Source organism: Xiphophorus maculatus, chromosome 7, assembly GCF_002775205.1.
Source record: "Xiphophorus maculatus strain JP 163 A chromosome 7, X_maculatus-5.0-male, whole genome shotgun sequence".
Lineage (NCBI taxonomy): Eukaryota > Metazoa > Chordata > Actinopteri > Cyprinodontiformes > Poeciliidae > Xiphophorus > Xiphophorus maculatus.
Genome location: NC_036449.1, coordinates 16,299,941 through 16,324,655, shown reverse-complemented (window position 1 = coordinate 16,324,655; position 24,715 = coordinate 16,299,941). Strand labels below are relative to the sequence as shown.

Below are 24,715 nucleotides of genomic sequence, written 5' to 3'. Positions count from 1 at the left end.
AAGGAATCTGTATTTCAACTTTCATGTTTCAAACCTGTCCCTGTCAGAAAGCCCAGTTTGGGATGCCATTCTACATAATCACTCTGATCTTCAAAGCCTCTTTTCTCCTCCTCTCTGCTGCTCATAAACTCATGCTGAAATCTCTCCAATGAAATAGGAGCAGCATGAACTCAAACCATCGACCTCTTGTTCTCAAGTCTGCAGGCAGTCCCTTCCTGAGCTGCAGTAAAAAAAAAAGGTGAGAACTTCAGCGGCCGAGGCTGAATTAACCCTCAAACGTGGGAGTGTAATCACATTTGACTTGAAGTGTGAACAACACAGGCAGGCTGATGTTTCTTTTCTTCCACATTGCAATCACAGTGTTATATTTGAGACTTCATCTGCATGCGGAGAACACAAAGACTTGCGTCAGCATATACCTCAAGGAAATGAACATTCAGACAAAGCCTGCAAAGAAAGAGGACGGCTCAGAGCAAGCAGATTGCACGGCTGGCACAGACAAATGCCGTTTAATTCTTTATTGTATATTTTACCATAATTTAAGGGCTGGAAGGAGATTCTTAAGCTGAATATTTATGTGCAATAAAAACATTTTGGTGTGCTCTTGCAGTGATTTGAGAATACATTGACTTGTTCTGGGTTTCCATTGTTATTGTTTACATAACTAGCATTCAGGCACATAGTCATTGAATAGAAAAGAGATTTAATTTAGGTGCCTAAATTAAATTAATGTTTATAAATCAATTGGCATCAAAATCGACCAAAAATCCTGTTACTTAGAACTATTTAGGATATTTCTATATCTCAGATTTAAAAAATTATTCAGAATAAATAAAAAATGAAGCAATTGAAGCCTATAAGAATCATTAACAAGAGCTACAGAATTCAACTGAACCAATAATTTAATTTACAATTAACCTATTTCATTTTCTATTTAAGCAACAGAAAAAGCACAAACAAAGCCAAAAATCACCACTTCTACTTTCCAACTACAGGTTAAATCTGGGTTTTTAAATTCCTGCCCTCAAGAGCCGAGGTCCTTCAACTTTTGTATGTATCTCTGCTTTAGTGCACTTGAATCAAATAATTAGATCATTAGCAGGTCTCTATAGAAGCTGATTGTATTCTGAAGAGCTATTCCAGCCATTTTATTCAGGTATGCAGTACCAGGGTAACGTCTAAAAGCTGCAGGACATTGGTACTCAAAGACTGCAGCCAGAGACCACTAGATTAAAAAATGTTATGACAAGAGAATGAACACTTAAAATAATAATTGAACTGGATAATAAGAGTTATCAGGATCTGATGAATTTCCCCTGAAGAAAGCAGTTTTACATCATTATTTTGTTTCTAATTTCCACTTTAACCTGAACCAGATTTTAGGAGTTTTTATCACCAGAACTTCTAAATGGAACAGGAAATGAGAACCTTACTGAGTCAAATGTGGACTGTGTGACTTTCACAGGACTAATTTTTGCTAAGGCGGTTCCCCTGCAGTTGTCTCTCTTCTGTGCCAACAGCTGCTCTGTCTGCCAAAGGTCATTCTGAAACTGGCTTGCTGTCCATTCTGGCACAGCCTTTGGATGTCTGGAGGATCCTCACTTTGGTTCACCTACTGAACTGGACTAGACACTCAAAGGCCGTTACTGAAGGGACACTGAGCATACATTGAATTTGTGGAGGAAAAGCAAAACAGAAAATAAAGCCAGAACTTTGCACAAAAATAGATGGATGCTACATCCAGTACGATGCAAATAAAACAATTATCACAGCTGTGACTCAAAAGGTTGATGGGTCCTTTCTGACCCTAGAAAAACCTATACTCATGTTTTACCTCAATTTTTTCAAACACAGCACAGTGCTTCTGGGTGAGGAGGCAGCACAAGGGACTGATCAACCAATCAGAACGCACTTGGCTAATACAGTATAAGAGATTGAACTACATACCTGTCCTACATACCTATAAAGTATTAATTTTACCTCTTTTTTTTCAAACAAGTTTCGAAGTATCATTACAGTAAAAAAAATTACAGGTACCCCATTACAGAAGCTGTTTTACATCACTGTCTTTCTAAAACTTGTCACTCCTTTTACTGAGTGACAGGTTCACATTCAAGGTTTTAAACATCCGCATAAAAAAGAAAAAGAAAAATGAATTGTTCAATTAACTGAGGATTGTTTCAAAGCTTTTTAAAAATGTTAAAGTAGCAAACAAAGACCAGTCATTTGTAGATGACTTGGAGATGTATCCATAGGAAATTGGACAAAACATTTGGATTGTAACAACAAAGCAAGGTCCTCTGCCTCTCATATTTTAAAGACCTTGAGGAGTCACCTGCATGGATGAGTTCCTGTATGTGGACATTAAAATCTGGCAGGCCTTGCTGCAAATGATTTCAAAAGTAATGATTGTGTAATTTAAAGAAATTACTTTATGTGGACATATACATGTGATGGTAAATTTTAATCTGTATTGTTTGAAATGCGAGCTTTTGTTGCATCACTCGGCATGATGGCGCGCATCCATGTATTTCCTGTTTCTGTCTGATGCTTTGGGCTTGTGCGTCTTTGCCCTTGAAGGCTCCAGTCGTCACTGGTTTCTGTGGCAACCCGGTTTTGAAAATAGCTTCGCCTCTAACGGCCCACATGCTGTCGCAAGTTCTCCGGGCTGGAGCCCACTCTGGATGCATGACTCATTCATTGCTCATTATCGTCCCACTCTCATTTCATGTCATCCTGCTCGAACGGCGTGCGTGGTGGGGGGGGAGGCAGAATAGCGGCTACTACAAAGCTGGTGTAGCCACGCTGCGATTGGCTGGTAGGATCCATTTAATCTTCTGCCACTACTAGAGGGTCCACCTCCATCCTCCTCCCCCTCTCTTCCTTTCAGCCCGCCCCTGTCAGCATCCACACACAACAGTGTGCTGTCTCTGTTCCAGGGGAGAATATCAGCTCTGCGCAGGGAGGAGAGGATTAGCTCAGCCACTCATCTCATCTGCATTTACGTTCCTAGGGAAGCACATGAGCATCCAAGGCTGCACCCCTTTTGTATAAAACCTGGCACTCCAATCATTGAGGCTGCACTTGATCTGCTGTCTTGACTGTGTGAAGATTCAAAGACTACAGTTTTTGTTTTCTTATTTATAGGTGTTTTGTATACTTTTTCGTCATACTCTAAAAGGACATTTATGTTGGAGATGCACTTATTTAACTGGGAAAATGCAAGTCATATTGTTTGACAGTCACTTCTTTTGAAAAAAAATCAAGGAGACTATCCTCATTCTTTGGGACTTTTTTACACTTTTATCTTTTTTCCCTTTAGGGGATTGAAGCTTCAGAATGCCATCTCGAGAGGCCTATGATGTACAAAAGAAAGACAAGCCTCTGGTGCAAAAGGCCAAGAGAGAGGCCAATCAGGAGGACATTCTGGCGGCGGCTCTTGGAATGAGGATGGGGCCACAGAAACCTTCAGCCACTTTTTGGCAACCACTTAAACTGTTAGCCTACTCACAGCTCACCTCACTGGTTCGCAGAGCCTCGCTGAAGGAGGTTGTCCAGTTGCCCAGGTCTGAAAAAGTCCACAACTTTAAGGTAAGATGCCTCCGCAAAACTCTGTCTTCATGTCCTCTTGTGTGGCCGGAGAGCTGCTGCTTGTGGGGGAGGAGGGAGCTTTGGGGGTGGGAGGTGAAAAACAGAGCTGTTTTGGTCTGTCCAGAGAGATTTTATCAAAAGAAAATCTGCTGGTAGGGCTGTAGAGCACTGTTGTCAGTTAGAGCACCAGATGGGGAGATTATGATGCTGGACGAGGGTGAAAAAGTGGAGGACAGCATCCCTGTTTGCCTTCAGTTTGGTTTTTAATGGGACAGAGAGCAGCAGCAGATTTTGACAATGTTTTTTTGTGCTGGTCTCTTCCTTCTGCTTTGCCCTTTCAGTTTGCTGATTGCTGCATTTTATCCTTTTGCATGTGTGAAGTTTGTAATTATGCACAGTATTGATGGTGTTTCGCTGCCATAATGGACAAAACATAAAATTGTGCAACAAAGCTGAGTTTTTTTTTTTATTTAAACCTAATTAAATAAAAATTAACTGGCATCTTGACAGTTAATGAAACTAAAAATCTTTTGGATTTATAGAAAAAAAAAATGTGTCGCTGTTAGAAAAATAAAGTAAAATCCTTTTGATTTCATGATTTCTAACACCAACAGTTACATGTAAAACAAAAATCATTGCTTAAAGTTCTTATCTTAATTCATTCTTTGTGATTATGATTTCTGCTTGAATTTTATAGGGTGTTTACACATTAGTCTGCAGTTAAATCTGGTACAATGCATCTCTAATTCATCAATTAAATCTCTGTTTGTGGAGTGGGTTTCATGCACATCGAGGGAAACACAAAGTCCTTTGCATCAGCTAGAAAAAGGAAGCAATAGTAAAGAAACAGACAATGACAAAAAAAACAAATAAACAAACAAAGGTAAAGAATAAGTAGAAACATAATATTAACAATGGAAGAAACACATTGTTGTTGATGCAGTTGTAATGATGAGCAAACACAAGAAGCACAAGATTCCAAGAAACATATAGAGAAAAGAAAACAACAAATCTCTATAAAAGCATGAAATTATTATGTGTTTATGAACGGTATTATTACTTTTTTTTCTCAAAGCCTCTGACAAATACAAAAACACATTTCCGCCTGTGTCTTTTATTAACTTGCTGCCAGAAAACTGGCAGAGCACTGTTTTTTTCTTGTTTGGTTCAGGGACCTCTCTGATTGGCTGGACTGTTGTTACCCGCTGGAGTGTGGGAGCAATCTTTGCTCCGTCTCCACTGAAAAGTCTCCCAGCAACTTATTATACGGCCATTGTGTGAACATCTCACAAAGATGCAAGATTGCTCATCACTTGTCCACAAACGCCTTCACCTTCTTCTTTAAGACATTTACAATCATACTTGTTGTTGCAATGGAACTGAAGTACTTTTACTAAATGCTGCCCTGGGAAATGCTGGGTATGCAAAAAATTTTTTTAGCATTATCATTATTAAGGCCAATTCGTGATTCTTGTGCTGGTGATAATAAAAAATTTTCCTGATTCATTGAAAAACATCTTTAAAAAAAAGTTCTAGTTTAGTCAAGTGAAAGAAAAACGCTTAAATAAAGTATGCTTAAAATAATTTCTTTTATTTTTGAATAATCCAGTTTAGGTTTGCTGTATTTACATTTTTTGAACTACAAATGATCAAATTTTATCCAAATTCCTTAAAAAAATAATAAAATAGCTTTTAAATCTACAACTTTAGCATCATTATGAAGCTATTTAATTGCCTCATTCTCTTACAATTTCCTGTCCCCAATGACTTGAAATCACAAAAGCAACTGAAAACCCATTTGGACCCAAATGATAGATATAGATTTCCCCCCCAAATTCACTCCTTCATAGATTGTCGCTCTGGGTGGTGGGCAATGTAAAAAAAAAAAAAAAAACCCTGGTTCAGGGATGAGAAGAAGGGGAAAGAGGGGAAATAAGTCAAATGTTTTTGTGTAAATAAGATAGATTAAATGGCTGGACTCGTCTGACTGTCCTCCTTCCTGCTGCAGGTCCACACCTTCCGGGGGCCTCACTGGTGCGAACACTGTGCCAGATTTATGTGGGGGCTGATGGCTCAGGGGGTCAAATGTGCAGGTATGTTCAATTCATCACAATAAAGCAACATTATATAAACTGCTATGTTTCTTTACCACACTTCTTTGTTACACTGGTGTTGTTCAAAATGAGCATTACGCTATATAGGTTACTTGGTTTATAATACATCTGGAACTGGATTATTGAATTTTAATCCCAAACTCTCAACTCTTGATTGGGGATTATTGATTGTACAACAAAGCTGTGATGCAACATATATCCAATGGGATCTAAAACCTTATTTTTGACCTACTTTTGTTTGCGCTAAGTAGTATGAGGATCAGTCATGTGGAAAATTTACTTTCTGGGATAAGAATTCACAGCTTTCTGGGGCTGAAGATACAAAATAAGTCAAATGGAGTTGATGCATTTTACAGCTCTCCTCATCATCTCCGTTGATGGATTATGCTACCCAGGCTGAGCACATTTGAAGAACATTCACTAGAGAGGCACAGATCCGTGACCAGCCAGTTGGAAACTCAAAAATCCCATATTTTTCCTATCAGTGGAGGCACCATACTGAACACTACCAAGTCATGCTGACAACTACCTTTGGTGTGGAAGATGTTGCTGAGAAATAAATATGCTAAACTATTTAATAATTTGTTCTTACTTTAAAAACAATTTACAGTCAAATTTGGTTGCTCCAAATGTAAAATTATGAACTTTCAAGCTCCTAAAAAAATCTTTAAACATCCTTTCTTGAAATCTGCAATCCATATGAGCAAGTCAAAGCTTTAAAAGAAAAAAACGTGAATCAGAAAATGGCCACAAAATTCTGAACAACTCGTTTTGCATACTCACCCACTTTGTGCAGTCGTTTTCTGTCTTTCTGAATTTGCTCAGTCCTTTAGTTGCGAGTAGAATTCCTTGAGTGCGTTTCATCTCCAACATGTCAAATACTCCAGGTGAGATTTCTATCTCAGCACTACAACCCAGTCTGGTGTGTGTCTTTGATGTTTTATTGATGCAACAAAGTGTGTCACATAAGTCTGCAAGAGATCTGATATTAATTATTAACAACTTGATGCTGAATGCTGACAACAATCTATATAAAGCCTCATATGGTGGAAGCTAATCTTTATCAGCCACTCACATACAGACACATCATTCCTTCAGACTCACCCCCAGCTTGCTGAATCTGGGGCAGCAATGTCTCCCATGATTCTCACATTTGCATACCAAAAAAAAAACCTCACTGTTCTTCCAGCCCCCCTTTTTTCTTTTTTGTATGTGTGAACTGTTTTTGGCCCAGTGCCAGAGAGCAAGGCTCTGCTTGTGCTTGTTGTGGCACATTTCCTCATCAGAGTAAAACCCCCCACCCGCCGACCCACCCAGCCTCATCCCATCATGCCTGTGAAGGAAAACAAAGCTGGCATATCTCTTTAATGAGGTGCAGAGTTGGGACTGTGTGGAAAGGAGCTTTTTTTTCCACTCTCTTTCTCACACACACACATTAAAATGCATTCCCTTTCAATCATAGAGCTGGGTCAAGCCCTATTTAACCTAAACACTTGAAATAATATATATAAAAACGAGGCCTGCCTTAAAAATCTTTCCAGACAGAAAGGCGTCCCATACATTTTCTAGACTGGGATGATAATGTGCTGATAAGAAAATTAACAACCCTTTCTCAAATGGGAGAATAGCAAGAGTCAGCGTCTGGACTCCCTTGGGATCAGCCTCCCCCACCTGAGACCCCGGACCACCACCGTCCTCACACGGACAAGGGTAGCTCAGCAGGCTTGCAGCCGATGACACGCACATCCCTGTTATACGGCCTGTCTCGTGTCTTTAAGAGAATCATCTCTTAGGGTAATTACATTTCTGCATCAATGCATATAAAAGCAGGCGGTGCGAATTTCTCCAGGGACCCATATTAATCAAAATATCCTCAAATGCTAAAAGCTTCCAAGGCTTTCACAGCTTTTTTTCTTTACAACACAAAAAATGCAACATTTCTCTCCTGGTTCTCGAATGTATATTTCTTAATAGCTTTTTGTTTAAAGCGGCATGAAACATACCCCCCATTACAACTTGAAGACACAAGCTCATCTAAGATCTAAAGAGCTGAAGAGGTGGCCCATTTTAATCTGGGAAAGTAGGTCTTCTGTAGCCTGCAGCGCCTCGATCGCTGCTTCCACTGACAATGAGAGCAAGCTTAGATTTGGAAAAGAATAGAGCCCTGCACTGACTGGCCTTCCTCTGGGCACCAGCATTTTCACTGAGCCTCTAACTCCCTACATGTGTCCCTGTTAAAGAGCAGAGCTGCAGCCTGTCTCTCTCCCTGCTGATGCTCTGTTCTTAACACAATGAAAGGAGCTGCGCCTCAAGGCCTCGTATGCTGTGACTGAGAGAAAGACACAATATGTTCTGCTTTTCCTGATATTCTCCTCCAATACTAGTGCCAAAGAGTGTATTGTGTCTTGTAGATATTTTTGGGCAACCAGAACGTTGCACTGCACATTCCCGTCTTGTTTTTTTTTTAGCTTATCTTTCTTTAATTGGTTCATCTGAATTCATCTAAGGCCATCTGGAAGGGAATGGATCTGTTCGGTACTCAAGGTTACTCCAATGCTGTGAGGAGATGAAACAAATTCTCCAGAGGTGCTGTGACATTTTAGAAGCTAATATGAAAAAATGAACAGTCACAAATCATCCAGTGAGATTTGGATTATATTTGTTGCCAAGTGCATTCAACCAAACAAGAACGTCATGTCAAAGCAACTGCTTATTAATGATTCAATTCCTCTTCTTTTCATAGACTGTGGTATGAATGTTCACAAAGAGTGCTCGGCTCAGGTGCCCAATGACTGCAAGCCTGACCTGAGACACGTCCGTAAGGTTTACAGCTGCGACCTCACGACCCTGGTGAAGGCCTACAACACAGCCCGACCCATGGTGGTGGACATGTGCATACGGGAAATCGAGTCCAGAGGTTAGTTTTTATGCATTTTATACACAAGCAAAAACTAGAATGACATTTCACCTTGAAGTTTCTCACAGTTCGTCACATTACATCCATAAGTCATTATTGGAATTTTATGTAATGGACCAACACAAAGTGTTGATTTAATCATAAGACTAATCAATTAAATGGCTAAAATGATGCGACAGTTTCAACTAAAATACAATAATTGTGACTCAACATGTTTGTCTTGGAGTATCTTTACAAATAATGCTGCTGGAACAAAACAATTAAAAAGGGGTTAGTCAAAGGGGCAACCAAACACATTAGGTCTTCTGGTCTTATTTAACCAGAAGATCTTCGTCCTTGTGTTTGGAATGTCCGCTACATGGGCTCTGGCCAATTTTAAATATGATATGGCTTTCTTTTAACACCAGGTTCAAGTTCATATCTGATAACTGTTAATATTTGGTGTTTTTGTATAGACTCTAAAGGTTGGATTAGATTTTATTTGATGGTGTCAGAGTAACGGTGGCTACAAATGCAAATCAAAACTTGTCAGATTTCTATTTAAAAAAATGAAAATAATGCTTCATTTCCTTCTGCTGCAAGAGTGAGCACAATTTTTTGTTTCATAAAATCATAACAAAATCCTTTGAGCCTGTGGTTGCAACATGGCAAAATGTGACAAAAAGTTCAAGTGATATGAATATCTTTGGAAAGCAGTATAAATGGGTAAAAAAATATACGGTAGTAAAAGGTGGAATAAATAGAAACGTTTAAAATTCTTTCAAACTCTGTTGTTATTACAAAAAACCTCATTTGGAAACTTGATATTTTAATTTGATGAGACTCTTTGTTTCCGTCAAACATTATTCCAAGACAATAAAAACAATTTCATGTTTGACTTGTTTAAATTGATCACTGTACTTGAATACCAATTCTCCCTTTTTGCTAATTTCTTAACAGATACAAGTCTTTGAGTGGCTTTAAGACTTTTGTTTCTTGTATTTTTAAAACAGTTTTCCTTCAAATCATCTTCAATGTGTACCCTTTTGGTTGTAGTGCTTAAAGTCTGATTCAATTACAGACTAATTTAATGTTTTTGTTTGCCAGCGGAGGCTGAGTGGAGTGATGATATTGCTGGTAATTGTAAATGTGTAATGAGGAAAACATTACTCTGTTTCCTGCTGTCTTAGCTGATTGCATTTCAGTTAAATCATTCAGAGATCTCTCATTGTCTCCCCTCTAATGTCTGTCTGTACCTAAGTTTGATTAATGGCTTTATTATTTTGCCCAGTGATGCAGAAAACTGTTTCCACAGACCCATGTTTCCTTTATTGCATGATACTGAGGATGTTTTGACTTTAATTTCCTCTGAATATTTCAGATTTAATCCTAAATTAGATGTTGCTAAATGCAGGTGAAAATTGTCTAAATCTCTCCTAAGAACTCGTTTGATATTTGAAAGTTTGCATGTTTTTTATTAAAGGACTGAAGTCAGAGGGCCTCTACAGAATATCCGGATTCAGCGATTCGGTGGAAGAAGTCAAGTCGGGATTTGATAAAGGTTTGTCTTCTTTGTTTTATAGATTGTTATCAAGTCAAGGATGACACTTGAAGCCTGTTTGCATATGTCCACAAGACATTCAGATCGCTTCAGAGTAATGGAAAATTGAGAGGATTAGAGTCCATCTGGGAGTGCAGATTCTGACATCTCTGACTCCTGTTGAATTTCACTATGTGGACAGATAAGAAGGGCCCTCCGAGGGGTCACACTGTCTTAAACGTGGCTGTGTTGGGATTCAGTAGTCAACTTAGTGAGAATAAACCTGTCGTGGCCGAGTGCTGTATGAATTTTAACCGTAAGAAGAACCCCACAGCAGTGGACTGAATCCTGAGCCAGATCCGCATGCAGGAGATCATCCATGACAGAGTGTCATTCCAGCTCACAGCGCTGTGATGTTCAGTCTGCCAGCACAAGTAGGCCACGCTCTCCTCTGGAAAGCATGCATAAATGAGCCAAAGTCAGAATTAAACAGGCCAAAGGCATGATAGCTGATACTCCGGGAAAAAAATAAGAGAGAGATCGGAAATTGATTTTTTTTTTTTCCCCAACACCATAACGCACTGTCTTTACTCCTCAGTTCACACTGTGATGTGAAAGTGCTGATGTGAGCCATTTTCAGTACAAGCACTCTCATTTTCCCACTATTGTCTCCCTTATCCTGCCACATATCTCTGCAGATGGCGAGAAGACAGACATCTCAGTGAACGCCTATGAAGACATCAATATCATCACGAGCGCACTGAAGCTGTACCTCAGGGATTTGCCAGTTCCTGTAATCTCCTACGATTCTTACCCCAGGTTCATCGAGGCCACAAGTAGGTTTAAGAAGTCATTTAAAGCACGCAAATATTATTGATGAAGAACATTGCTTTTCATTTCACATTTATTTTGCACAAGATTTCTAGATGGAGCAATTGTTTCAGATCACATCTTTGACGAGTAAAGAAAAAAATACACCATAGAAGTAAACTGTAAACAACGGAAAACCACCTGCAGACAGTGGTAATGTGGTCCTGAGATTTATATAAATTTATGACATCGGATCGCTTTGTTGAAATACTTGCTGAAGTTATTTAAAATAAAACAGAATAAAATAGACATTTATAATGCACAAAATGCAGCTGATGTGCTGTACAGAATTTTTATGGCTTTTGCCAATTTTCAGCACTGAAGCCCTGATTATACAAAAGCCCTATTTTGATTTGTACATAATCAGCACTGATGACCAACTAGTTAAAATTACTTTAAGCTACACAATAAAACTCTTAAACTTTTAAATAACAAGCCAACTGCAAAACCCTCAAATACGTAAAAATAAGCTTATGCCAAATGTGATCTGCATCCAGACACAAGGAAACCCATCTGAAGCACATTATAAAGTTCTACTTTTTTCTATTTATGTCCAATAATTTACCTATCATAACTGTATCTGTTGTTGGTGCAGAGTGTGCATTTTACTTAATTATGTTTTCCCCAAAAAAACAGTCTTGCCTTGCTTTAAACCACTAGTCTCCAACAATATTGTCCATTGCTCTTTGATAAAAATGGCTTTTAGCCAACAACAGGAAGTACTTTTATCCCTCACTGCTTCCTCTGAGGCTAGAGTGATGCCTGACCACTTCTAAAGGGATAAATAATTTAAAATGCCAGATACCTCTGTAGACAGCTTTATCTAGCTTTAGCTTATTTATTCATTCCAAAAGATTTAAACATTTGGAAAACAGTAAGGTATGCTGTTTGTTTTGACAATAACTACTATTATTAGCAAAATAAGCCAGTGACATGATGTTTTTTTGCACAAGACGAATATGACCATTAAATGCATATAGTCGCTTTTTTAAAAATTAAATATTTTCTAGATTTCTTCTATATACTACCATTAAATGTAAAATGTGCTGTAGTACAAGTATTTTCCTTCTTTACTTTTTTGGACAGGATTTGCTTTCCCCTGTGGTTGTCTTTCTCTGGGTATTTCCTAGACTTTCCAACAAGATATCTCTTAAATAGAAACTCTTTCATGTAGATGTTTTGAGCCACTTTACCCCTCGGGCCCCCGAGCCTGTGCCCCTCTGTCCCTTTCAGTGATCTTTTCATGCTGATCACGTCATCCTCTCTGTTTGGCAGAGCTAACAGATCCTGAGAAGAAGCTGGAAGCTTTCCGGGAGGCTCTCGCTCTGCTGCCGCCATCACACAAGGAAACTCTCAAGTACCTCATGGCCCATTTAAAAAGGTGAGTAATGCAAACAAGCCCTGTAACAGCTAATGGATAGAATGACATTTAAAACAACTTAAGAGAATGGAAGAGGAATGAACACAACACCAATGTTATTTTTCATTCCTCTCACACTGGCAGGGAGGTGTGTGCATGTCTAATTGTAATAAATATTTCAGGGTAACACAGAACGAGAAATTCAATCTGATGAGTGCAGAGAACCTCGGCATTGTATTTGGGCCCACCCTCATGCGTGCGCCCAACCAGGACGCCATGACAGCACTGAACGACATCCGCTACCAGAGGCAGGTGGTGGAGGTGCTCATCAAAAACGAAGATGTGCTCTTTTAAGCTCTGATCAACACTGTTTTTCTGTTTTCCAGCTGTTCCCTTATGTGAATACTTTTTTGCATTATAATGATGGATACTTTTTTTAATGCCTTCCATATGGACTAACATCTGTTCTCGGTGCACATGATGCACCTTACACTTATTTACTGACTCCCCATTTTTGTCGGGGGGTTTTTAGAAGCTGATAGGCCTGCATGCATGGTGCAAGGCCTCTTTTGATTTGTTGTTGTACCTTAGCTCGTGTTAAGATTGTGATTTTGCATTAGTCTGTCCTGTAGGTAGTAGTTGTCATCCACATTCCTTTCTGCTGGCTCTGCAGTTACTTCTGTGAAACTTTGTACATCAAGATGGAAATAAGCTACTAAATTTTCTTAGGTGATTTTTATGACGCTGTATTTTTTTACCTCTTTGATCATTTGTAAGTGACCCACAGTTTTTGGTTGAATCGACTTTCTGTATGTAAACGCTGGTGCATTTGCCTGATGGTAACATTTTTATTGCGCTATAAAACGGCATTATTTGTGAAATTAATTTTGTACTGTATTGTTTTTTTCTATACAACCTGTGCATGATCACTTTAATTTATTAAACCCTACTTTGACAAACTCTTTATGAATTATTGCCTTAATAAAGAATCAACATCATATTGGTGATTAAAAAAGCATTTCTTGTTTATGCATTTCTGTCTTGTTAGTCCTTTGACTGGGAAACGACAGAAAAAACTGCAAGCTCAGTATTGTGTATTTGGCTTATGTTCATGCGACGACAAAGACACACTGCTTCCAGTAAATAATACTTGACTATTGTTCATACATCTGATGCTGCAGCATCCATGACACCAAACACATTATTTGTATTTTACATAAACGGTACCCAAATGTGGGGGCATTTACCGAGGGATAATGTTACTGAATCTCATTCTCCATCAAAGAGATGCTCTGTCTGTACTAATGAAGATTTGTTTATTGTAGCAAACTAAATAATTTAATTGGCTGACATGGCTAGAGGGTGGGTTCTGTTTTTCAAGCCAGTTAAGTGGATAACTATTTGACCTCTTGGGGGCACTCATAGGCAGTGTTGAAGACACTAACACTTTCAGCACAGAATGATCTGAAGTATGAGAAATACAAAAAACGAGTCTGTGATGTCCAGGAAAATGCTGCTTGTCCTGACATGATGAAGTTGCAGACTGAACTTTACGCCTGTCTAACCAACAGGATATGTGTAAAACATGCAAGGAAGGAGCATCATAAAATAAATACCTACTCCAATCAAGTGATGGCACACATGACTGAAATATGCACCCTCCCCCCTTGCTTTCTGCTGCTGTGCTACAGCTCCTCCCCCATAGCAGAGTCTGCTTTGAATCCACAACTTTATGTTGATCCTTCGCCATTTGCACAGCAACAATCTTGAGTTTGTATGCTCAAGATTTTCCATCCCATTTTTTTCCTTGAGGTCATAGTGACAGTTTTAACAAATATGTTAAAAACATATTTTTATAAAAGTTATCTACTGCAGCTTTAATGGTGGTATTTCAAACATGCATCCACACAGTGTAACTATAAACTAACCCACAAATCAATAAAGATTTGGCCTCTTTTTCCCTGACTCTATACTGAATCAAATTCTGCTTAGGGCCTTACACATGAATAAATAATTCAGGTGGAAAGCTACCAGTGGATTGTTAGTCCAATATAATAAGAAAATAATATTCCAAGTCTTTTGTTCTGTATCCCCCATTTGGGAAGAAATTTCTATAAAGATGTGCCTCCAGTGTTGCCATGTTTCAAAGCAGAAAGGCTGAAAGAAAGTAAGGCTGCAGTCACCTGGAAAATGAGATAAGATGCATGAAAAGGTTCCTGTGTAAGACTAAGACAATAAATGATAAAAAATGTTTACATTTGTGAAAAAAGTGCATCTAAAACCCCCCACACATCAGATGACTATCCCAAAAGACACCCTCAAAACATCAGTCGTATAGATTCCCTGTGTGATTAAAACCTGATCCTTGTTACCTGAAGCTACACTCCTGTGCTCCGCAGAGGGCTTTAATTACTGGATAAATATGTAAACACTGTCACACAGAATCAATAATGTCTATCCAAACAATTTACAAAAACTTGTCGTGTTCATAATCTGGGCGTCATTGTACAATTTCTATTCTTACTATTGAGATTCAGAACACATATGAAAACTGGTAGAGAGTAATGTTTCTAGTTTATTTGGACATGTGGATATTTAATGTAAATTTAATAACACTGTAAAATTCAAGTAATGTGTAATATGACAAAAATGTGTATGCATACAGTAATTTGAATCAAATCTTATAAACAGTTTGGAAGTCAGCTACACAAATATCAATTTGATACTAATTATAAAACGATGCACTCAGATGGAGTTTATTTAAACAAATGGGTAAAATCTGTTCTTTGAGGTAACCAGATGATTGCATAAAGTCACAAACACTGCAGCAATTTCTCTCTCCTAAGGAGCTGTCTGAGGCCTTTAGGAAGAAGATTATAGCAGCTAATGAACCTGGAAATTGGTTTGCATTGGTCTTACAAGAGTTTGAAAAAAATAACTTTGACTGTATGGGAAATGATCTATAAGTGAAGGACATTCAAAATAAATACCCCCATGCTCTAGCAGTCTAGAGCATGGGACTAAAACCAAATGAAAAGTCCAGGGGGAGAGTCAAAGCAAAATCTTTTAATATGAAGATGCCTGTGTCCATTCACTGGTTAATCAGTATTCCTGGTAACCACTGGAGCATGGAGACAAAAGAACACAAATTAGAGAAGAATTTACTGAAAAGGATAACTCAGGAGATGAATACAAGAAAATCTCAAAATCAGTGAATCTGGAGTTCAGTTAAATCCATCATCAAGGAATAGAAGGAATATGTCACATGTGTAAATCTGTCTGGGTCGGATCGACCTCACAAACTGAATGACCTTTTCCCAAGGAGACCCATGAGCGAAACCATCAGAACACCACTGACTATGCTGAAGAAATCGGGGAGGCTGCAGACAAAAACTGTTTCATCAATTCTTCACCACTCAAACTTTATGGGAGTGTGTTAATTTGAAAGCCACCTTTGAACAAAACTTAAATTAAGACTTGACTAGAGTTTGTGGGAAACTAGTCACATGGAAAAAAGTTCTTTGATAACAAGAACTTTCTTCAACTATCTTTCTTCCTCCATTTTGATGAGACCAAAATGAAGGTTTTTGGTCAACAAATAAGATTCTTTGTTTGGCAGACATCAAACTCTGCTCATCAACAAAATACGCCACCCCACTGTGAAGCATGGTGGTGTCAGCATCATGCTGTGGGGCGCTTCTTGGTAGCTGACCCTGGAAGACCTGTGAAGGTAGAAGATAAAATGAAAAATGAATGAAAATCCAGCTAAAGCTACACAGAAATGGTCTGAAGACAGCAAGGTGGATGTTATAGAGTGGCCTAGTCAAAGTCACTTTGACATGAAAGAGGTTTCGTTGTTGTTGGTTTTGATAAAAAATAATATGTTGATCATGACTGATTTGTGAAAACATGCATGTGAATAAATGTATGTATATATCTCTAGATAGATAGATAGATAGATAGATAGATAGATAGATAGATAGATAGATAGATAGATAGATAGATAGATAGATAGATAGATAGATAGATAGATAGATAGATAGATAGATAGATAGATAGATAGATAGATAGATAGATAGATAGATAGATAGATAGATAGATAGATAGATAGATAGATAGATAGATAGATAGATAGATAGATAGATAGATAGATAGATAGATAGATAGATAGATAGATAGATAGATAGATAGATAGATAGATAGATAGATAGATAGATAGATAGATAGATAGATAGATAGATAGATAGAATACACACACAAATATCATATAATATATATATAAATATAGAAGGAATATATTCATTAATGTGTACTTTTACACAGGAAATTTGTACTGTTATATATATCCAGTATATATATATATATATATATATATATATATATATATATATATATATATATATATATATATATATATATATATATATATATATATATAAAGAGAAAGAGAGAGAGAGAGTCGATGAATATATGATGAATATATGATCTGTCATGTCAAATTTTCCTTTTGGCAGCTGTTTCTTTAATTTAATTACATTTTTTTCTTTTCTTTTTTCTTTTTTTTTTACTTCTTTTTGCAGCATTTCAGCAGCAATCAAGACTTGACATTTAATCACTTGGCTGTTGGGACCACATCACATTGAGTTAACATAAGCCAAGCCCAGGCGTGTCTCGATTGTGTGGTAAAATTGGATTTTCATCCAACCGTTTAGCCTGCCCTTTCTATTTTGAATATATCCTACCTTCATCCATGATCTGCACTGACTGCAAAAGGAAGCAAATCGCAGCAATAAAGCTATCAGGGTCTTTATCTCCCAGGCAGATAATGCCATGCAAGAGTGGTGTCTCTTCAATGTACTGTTCATTGGATGTGCATCATTCAAGGCAACATGTCAATGAAAGTAAATTTAAAAGGCTGTGATCCATGAGAAAACTGACCTTTCTCTTCGAACTTGATGTTAATTTCTCCTCCCTGTAAAATCCTGACTTGAAAATATGCAAATGTTTTTAATTTTACAGATTGCTTTCTTATTCTGTTAAATTATTTTGCCATCATATTAAAATTATCCATACTTATAAACGAAGCTCATTGGAAATGCATGCAGCGTCGCCTTTATGGTCTGGCAGCTGATTCCACTAGAGCCGTCATATTTTTGTCATAAGTTGTCTTATGTCCCCATCTCATCAGTCTTGAGTCAATCCATCTCTTAAAGCCAAAATTCATTTTATTTATTTATTTTTTACATTTTTGTAGTGGGTTAGTAAAAATCCAGTTTCTTTACAAAATTACTTTTAAGAAAGTCATTCGCTTTCTTTAAAGGACCAGATGGCAACATATAAGTGCTCACTATTTTTTTGTGTTAATACAATAAAACAACCATCAAAACACCTACTTGGCATATTCCCTATACAAAGTTTATTTCTGTTTACGACAATAGAAACGAACTACAGGTCTAAAGGAGCCTTTAGACACATCCTCATTCTGATCCATGGCAGTGCTTTTCTGTTTTAAGGAGGTGTGGCTCCAAACATGCTGTTTTTGTCAAAGTAGAAAATTTCAAATGATCTATCTCGTTTGAAAAACAATGGAAAGCCCAAGTGTTTATTATTCCTCTTTTCTACGTTGGAGATTTTTAGATTTTCTGGCTCTAAAGCACATAGTCAGTCCTCAGAGGCCGGGGTTCTGCATGTTTCAGATTTTACCCTTTTTTCACACATCTGAATTAAATGAATGGTTCATTCGTTGGACTCTTCAGAATTAAGGTAAATGTTGGTGAGGTAATTCAGTCGTTTGAATGAGCTGAATGCATCTAAACATGCAATGTGTTGACCATTGAGGGCTGGAGTTGGACACCCCTTGCTAAAATATCTATGACATAAGTAATAAAGATGTTGTTTCTTTATTTCTATAAGAACACTGTGTTCTTTACATTGTTTAACGAACATTATTATCTCTCCAACAAAAGCTCTTTAATCCTCTCCACCCAGGCCTAAAACTCTAATGTGTGTAGTTTTCATCAACCCCCTTCAGATTGATGCTTCTATTCAGATTCAGTGAACATTTAATCACTTACAGAGCAGATGTAAACACATGAGGTACAGTCCTCCAGAGGGCGGAAACAGAGAGGGAGCTATAATCAGAGCACCAAGCATGTCAAACATCTGAACACAATAAAACGTGAGACATGAGGCGGGCTTGGATAACTGGAGCTTAAATGCTGTGAATTCAGGTGACCCGAGTGGTTGGATGGAGAGGAGGAGGGGGACCGGTTAAGCCAAGTCTTTCTAATTCAAATGTTGCCAAAATGGTCATTTGTCACTAAGTGAGATGAATGAGGTCTGTGGATGAGTGACTGGCTGATTGAACAGATCGAGGATGTGAGGAAATTGAGTTGCTTGACCCATCACAGGCCTGACGGAGCGGGCGGGGCAAAGCAGAGAAGAGACACACAAGCAAACCTCCTGGCCTCTTGGAGACACGGAGATTGATAACTAAATGTATTATATTGTTTATTATACTTATGTATAAATATTTTTAGGTGCTGTAGGAATGCTTATAGAAATAAAAGAAGGTAAACCTTCATCTGTAATTAATAGTTGCAACTTGTACCGTCTGTAGAGATTTTACCCAATATTTGATGTATTTAAAAGTAAAACCCTGCCTATATTTTATTCTAGAAGACACATAGATAAACTTGTGCTGATGTAAAGGTAAATCCTCATGTAGATGCAACGGTCGAGCTTGTCAGATAGTTAATGAAAACATGAACACTACCATGTTTGTTTAAACTACTCATGTTCTTGATGCCTATTAATCATTGACTACATACATTACCATGCAAAAAGAAATCAAATTTTAAATCTGTATTTTGTTTGACCACTTTTCCATTAAACCTTCATCAGTTCTTCTGGTAACACTCAGATATCTTTTAAAACAATTAGATTTAGGTTGTTTCTACATATATTTGGAAACTAAAGTCTGATTTTCTGCAAATCAGACGTTGCAGAAAAGATTGTAATTTCCTTACAATCTTCTGTCTTTTCTTACAATCTGAGACATGAACAGTGATGCTGGTCATCGTGAGGCTGGGCAGAGGTTCATTACTGGGTATCTGCAGGCAACATCAAACTATGGAGGAGGTTCCTTGGGAATTTCAGAGTGCTTTTCTGTAAACTAAGCTCAAAATTTGGAAGAAAATAGTATTTTTTCCTCAATCGTGAAAACTACAAGGAGTTTGATTGGTCTAAATATTGGATATTGGGTCAACAACCCAAAACATTTCTGTATTTTGTTTTTTGGGGGGAGTAGGAGGGTTCAATGTCATATTTAAATATTAGATGTCATGTTTTCATTGTCTGTAAGTGAAATGTAACGCTTTATACAGAAATGTCCACTTAAAAACATCAGTCTGTGTGTAATTAATCTACATAATGTGTTTCTCTCAGAGAATTGAGTAGCAGAAATATATTATATTTTCAATAAAATTCTAATATATTTAATATGACTGTTCCCTATACATATTTTTTTCACATCCGCCTAAAATCTTTGCACAGTGCTGTGTCTCCACATGCTAAATACTCATCTTTTCTCAAAACGTTTTCACCAGAAAGCAGCTTTCTATGTTGAAGTTTTGAACCAACTACTTCCAAAACTGTGTCCAGCAGAATTCACCTCAAGTCCGTTATTGGAACAATAATAACAAACCTGCAGTGGAGGGAAGAGAATTATGAAGGCATCAGAAGGATCTCAGTCCTATCATTTGACATTTGATGACCAGATCTGGTTCTCCACAAGAAGCATGCTGTCAGGCTACATTTAATCCAGATCATGTCAACTTTTCTCTCAAAGCTTATTGTTTTCATTTTCATCAGCTTCATGTGGCCTGCAGATCGTAACCTTTATAAACAACAAGTATGTATGTGTGTATGTATGTAGCTCAGATTGTTAAATTTGTACTGTCTGTGTTGAAAACCCCCATCGTCACCAGCAACCCACCATATGCTGCCTCTGACGATTTACTGCTTTGCATCAACAACTTGTACTCTCCCTCTGGTCCTCAGGCACTGATGTCTCTTTGCATTAACATTTAGGTTATTGTTGCTCTTGTTGATGAGTTTCTGCCTGGAGTGCCAAATGTGGCTTCAAAATTGTTCTTGAGACCAAATTACTGCTTAATTGCAACCCACCTGTACTTCTGAGGACCTATTAGGAAATAATTGAGATGCTTTTCCTACGCAACTCTAGATTTTTTTTTTTTTTTTTTGGTCTGGACTATATAATCTCACCAGTCCTACAAAACAACTTAATCCATATAGAATCACTTTCTTGCTCTCAGTCTGAGTCATGCATGTTTGTAAACATTATGCTTAATCCAGCTTTTGATAAATAGGTTAAAACAGAAGAGTGAAAATCCAGTGGCGGTGAAGCTCTTTGGTGTAATAATTACATCTCATTTCATCAACATGAAACTTTTTTTTTACTCAGCTGTGGTCTTTCATTGTCTTTGTTGCTTCATATGAAGAGGTACACTGAACAGGTTCACAGCTCCTGCTGAAAGGAGAACTACTGGCTTGATTTGTATGTCTAATAAATCTGTATAATATGCAGGTCTCACTCATATGTTATATATATTTATAACATGCACGGTGATGTATTTTAAGGATTTCTTTTTGTGAATTTTGATGATTGTAGTTTGAAGTTGATGAAAACCCAAACTTTAGTCTGACTGAAATTTATAATCATAAGCTATAAACTGAACAAGTTAAAAGTGGGGTATGCTTATGAAAAATAGAGCTTAAAATGATTTTTGTAAGGTGCTGTAGCCACCTGTGTATATCTGTGCACATCCCTGCTGGTAGTCCTGTAAGTTTTCTGCCAGATGGCAATGACTTAAACAGTGAGTGAAGAGCATGAGAAAAGTCTTTTCAGACCTGAGCAGCTTTCCTCTGCATGATCCGTCATATAATTACTGAAATGAGAGCTGTTTTAACTGATTGAAAATATAGAAAACATGAGCCACTTTAACTGTTTTCATTCATAATGCAAATCTGTCTTTTAGTGTTTTCTCTCGACTTTTGTCAGTAATCATAAAAAATGTTCTCCAATGTTGAATACTGCTAGATACAATAAGAACTTACCCTTATTTTCTAGGTTTTGTTTTAATTACCAACTCTACATTTGGCTGATCCTTGTATTTAATCCTGTTTATCAGACTAACTGCCCCTGCATCTGCTGCTGCAGTAACTTCCCAGCTTATGTGCACATCTGGCAGTGTTCCCATTGTATAAGGCCTGCCTCATTACCCAGTGTCCCTCCGCGCTGTCATGTCTGAAAGCAGGCCTTAGCTTTAATGTATAATACATCACTCGATCCCAGTCTCTGATATGGCTGCTGACAGGAACGTGTGGAGGAGAAACCAGCTCAAGAAGATGATCTCAGTGGGATAACAGCAAAACAAGAAACAACATGAACAAAACATTTCTGTGTAATTTGCCAAAATAAGTCAGTCATTTATTATTTTAGAGCTTATAAATTAAAATGGACTACTTACCTTCTAATTATAATTTGCCTAAGCGATAAGCAAAGCACTGATTTTGGTGTGTTAATTGTAGAGGGTTTATCTATTTATTTATTTATTTATTATTGGATGCGAGAAAAAGAAACAGCTCCCCCTTTTTGGCAATTCAGACATCGCTTGCAACATCCTCAGATCTCCACATTTTTCTTAGAAAAAGAAATGTGATTTAAAATAGTTACAATATTTTTTTTACTTTTTAATGTAAATCTCCCCATGTGTATTTAATATATAAACATCGGAACCTTGTAAAAATTAGATAATAATATGTCTACTATCTTTGTTTAAACATATCACAAAACGACAATAAATTACTGATAAAGACTGTTGTCAGCTAAAAGGAGGACTTTGAAATCATCTTAGTAATTCCTTTCTGCTTCCTCTTTAATATGAACCTTTTGCTTGGGAACAACCATTTATCTCCTGTTGTGTAACTGAATACAAGTGGAGCTTAATATTCTGAACGTCATAGAAATTATTTTTATTTCTTTCAATAATTCAATTCAGAAAAGGGAATCTGTTTATTATATCCATTTATTACACGTTTCAATATATACTTTTAAAAAGTTATTTTATGATCATGTAATAGCCTTACACAATCATGAAATACTGCTGACATGTATACTTTCCATTTTCAAAAAAAAAAACTTGGTCAAATTTTCTATGTTCTGGACCACATGTTCAGTTTGTGACAGAAAAGATTAATGTTAGACGAAAGTAACAAGGAGATAGAAGGAAAGAAGAGGTAAAGGTACAATTTAATGCAATTTTGACTTCTTGAAGCTTTGCAGTCATATTTTCTGTATTATTCTGCCATCTAGTGGCAGCCTACAGAACAGATGCGTTGCTTTGTTCTGTTTTTCTCTTCTATTTGTTCTATAACTTTTATTATGCTACTCTCGTCACTTGAAAAACAATTGAATAAACAAATAAAATATCTGCGGTTCCTGTCAATTGCCCCTGCCTTGTTTTTTTTTTTTTTGTTTGGGTTTTTTTTTTTTTTTTGACATTTTGGTTCTTCTTAGATATTGTTGATATTTAATAAGTTGTTTTTTTTTTTTTAAAGAAAGGGTATATACAGGTATATATTCAAAGATTATAGGGCAGGTCTACACATAGCTATATGCAGCTTTGGAGTCGCAAGTTGCAGGCCCCCATCTACACTATGCATATTGACTGACTCAGCTACACAGCTTTGTAGAAGTTCTTCATTGCTTACATGTTTCTACATATTGCTTACAAGACAGATTTTTTTTTTCAATCTTTAAAACAGACCTCAATATTGATTGTACTTTTTTTGTTCCGTTTTTGCATGACTTTATTTTTTTTGTTGGTTTGTTTGCTTCTGGGTTAAACCCTTATATTTGACCTAGAGTCATGTAGCAGAAAAATGTTATAAACTCAATGGTGCAAGACAGTGCAGCATATAACAGACAGTTTAGCAAGTAAATAACCAGCTTTTTAAATCTCTTGCCACTTTATTAACCGAAACCTGTCATAAAAACATTAATTAAGCCAATTATCTATTAATTTATATTTGGCTTGATCAAAGACCATAAATATGTGATAAGATACTTTGACAGACTTCAAATAGTATTTTAGCATCAACAAGATGGTTCCTAAACAGCTCATAACATTTGCCACAGAGGATTAAATGAAGGATGATGTAGCAGTTGCTTTGTCAAGTCGTTGCCACATTTCTTCCCTCTTGTTATTAAATTATTTTCTAACTCTCTTTCAAAATGTTTTTTACAGCTTTGACACTTCTTCTTTTGTCTTCCACTTCACCACTTCCTCTTTTAGGCACTGCACCAGGTGCCGGAGTTTGACTTAGACCAATGTTTTCCAACCCTGGTCTTCAAGGGTCTTCAGGGACCCTTGAAGACCCTTGAAGTCTTCAAGGGTCTTCAAGGGTCCCTTGAAGATGGCAGACTGTCAACGGCAAGGTTGACAGTCTGCCGTCTTATAGTTATTTCAGGATTGAGCACACACACACAAAATGGAAAAATGTTATCCATAATTTTCAACATTATGAAAAATTGTGGAATTTTGTGTTTCTTCTGCATAAATCACTGATAGTAATCATGAAGAAAGTCAAAGAGCTCAATGTGTTTCAGGTTCTCCACATCAGAGTGTCAAAAGTGTTTGATATGCTGAACAGTGTGTGATTGAAAAGATAAAAAATATATACTGTTTTAACAAAAGACAGCATCAATTTTGCAAAAGTGTTTCAATGTGAAATGTAAAATGTACAAGTCTTAAGGCTAGCCAACTGTTTGATTAATGGTAGCAAATTGTTCCAAATCGGAGGCCCGTTAAATGAGAAAGATTCTTGGCCAAAATATGGCATCTGACTGCAATCTCTGTTTCCAGCTCTCCCTATCTTCCTGGTGGATACATTTAAACAGTTGAATCAAAGTGTGTGCTTTAACAAGGCAAACATAGAAAGGTTGTAAAGGCCGTAAAGGTTGCAGTACCATATCTTAGTACTGCAAATAATTCTCAACTAACGAACGCAGTGGTTAGTTGAGAACCTCGTTGACTGCAGGGTTGCATATTCTACTCTGTAAAGCATTTTATTACTAATAAAGTGTTTGTCTGTAACTCAATGTTTTGTTTTTTTTTTCAGTTCAGGTTATCACTAGTTTTATAACCAAGTTTGATAACACTTGAGAGGTTGCGCTCGTTAAGCCCCGCCTCTTCTCTCTCTCTGATGAACCTGATTGGTCGGGTTGTGTGACAAATCAGAGATTAAGAAAAGCACAGGCA

General features: G+C 37.2%; 1 protein-coding gene across 1 annotated transcript; it reads left to right on the top strand.

Annotated features, from left to right (window-relative positions):
* Positions 1 to 2,912: 2,912 nt before the first annotated feature.
* On the top strand, positions 2,913 to 13,327 carry LOC102233772 (N-chimaerin-like). Its single transcript, XM_005806259.2, has 7 exons — positions 2,913 to 3,591; positions 5,600 to 5,684; positions 8,449 to 8,622; positions 10,085 to 10,162; positions 10,840 to 10,977; positions 12,287 to 12,392; positions 12,554 to 13,327. Exons 1-7 carry the CDS (start codon positions 3,340 to 3,342, stop codon positions 12,723 to 12,725), a joined length of 1,005 nt encoding a protein of 334 aa, XP_005806316.1. The 5' UTR covers positions 2,913 to 3,339; the 3' UTR covers positions 12,726 to 13,327.
* Positions 13,328 to 24,715: the final 11,388 nt, after the last annotated feature.

Excerpts from the sequence above, each read along its gene's own strand:
- LOC102233772 (XM_005806259.2), top strand. The coding sequence starts at position 3,340 with ATGCCATCTCGAGAGGCCTATGATGTACAAAAGAAAGACAAGCCTCTG. Across the intron at positions 5,685-8,448 it reads TCAGGGGGTCAAATGTGCAG|ACTGTGGTATGAATGTTCAC; the intron begins GTATGTTCAATT and ends TTCTTTTCATAG. Across the intron at positions 12,393-12,553 it reads CTCATGGCCCATTTAAAAAG|GGTAACACAGAACGAGAAAT; the intron begins GTGAGTAATGCA and ends TAAATATTTCAG.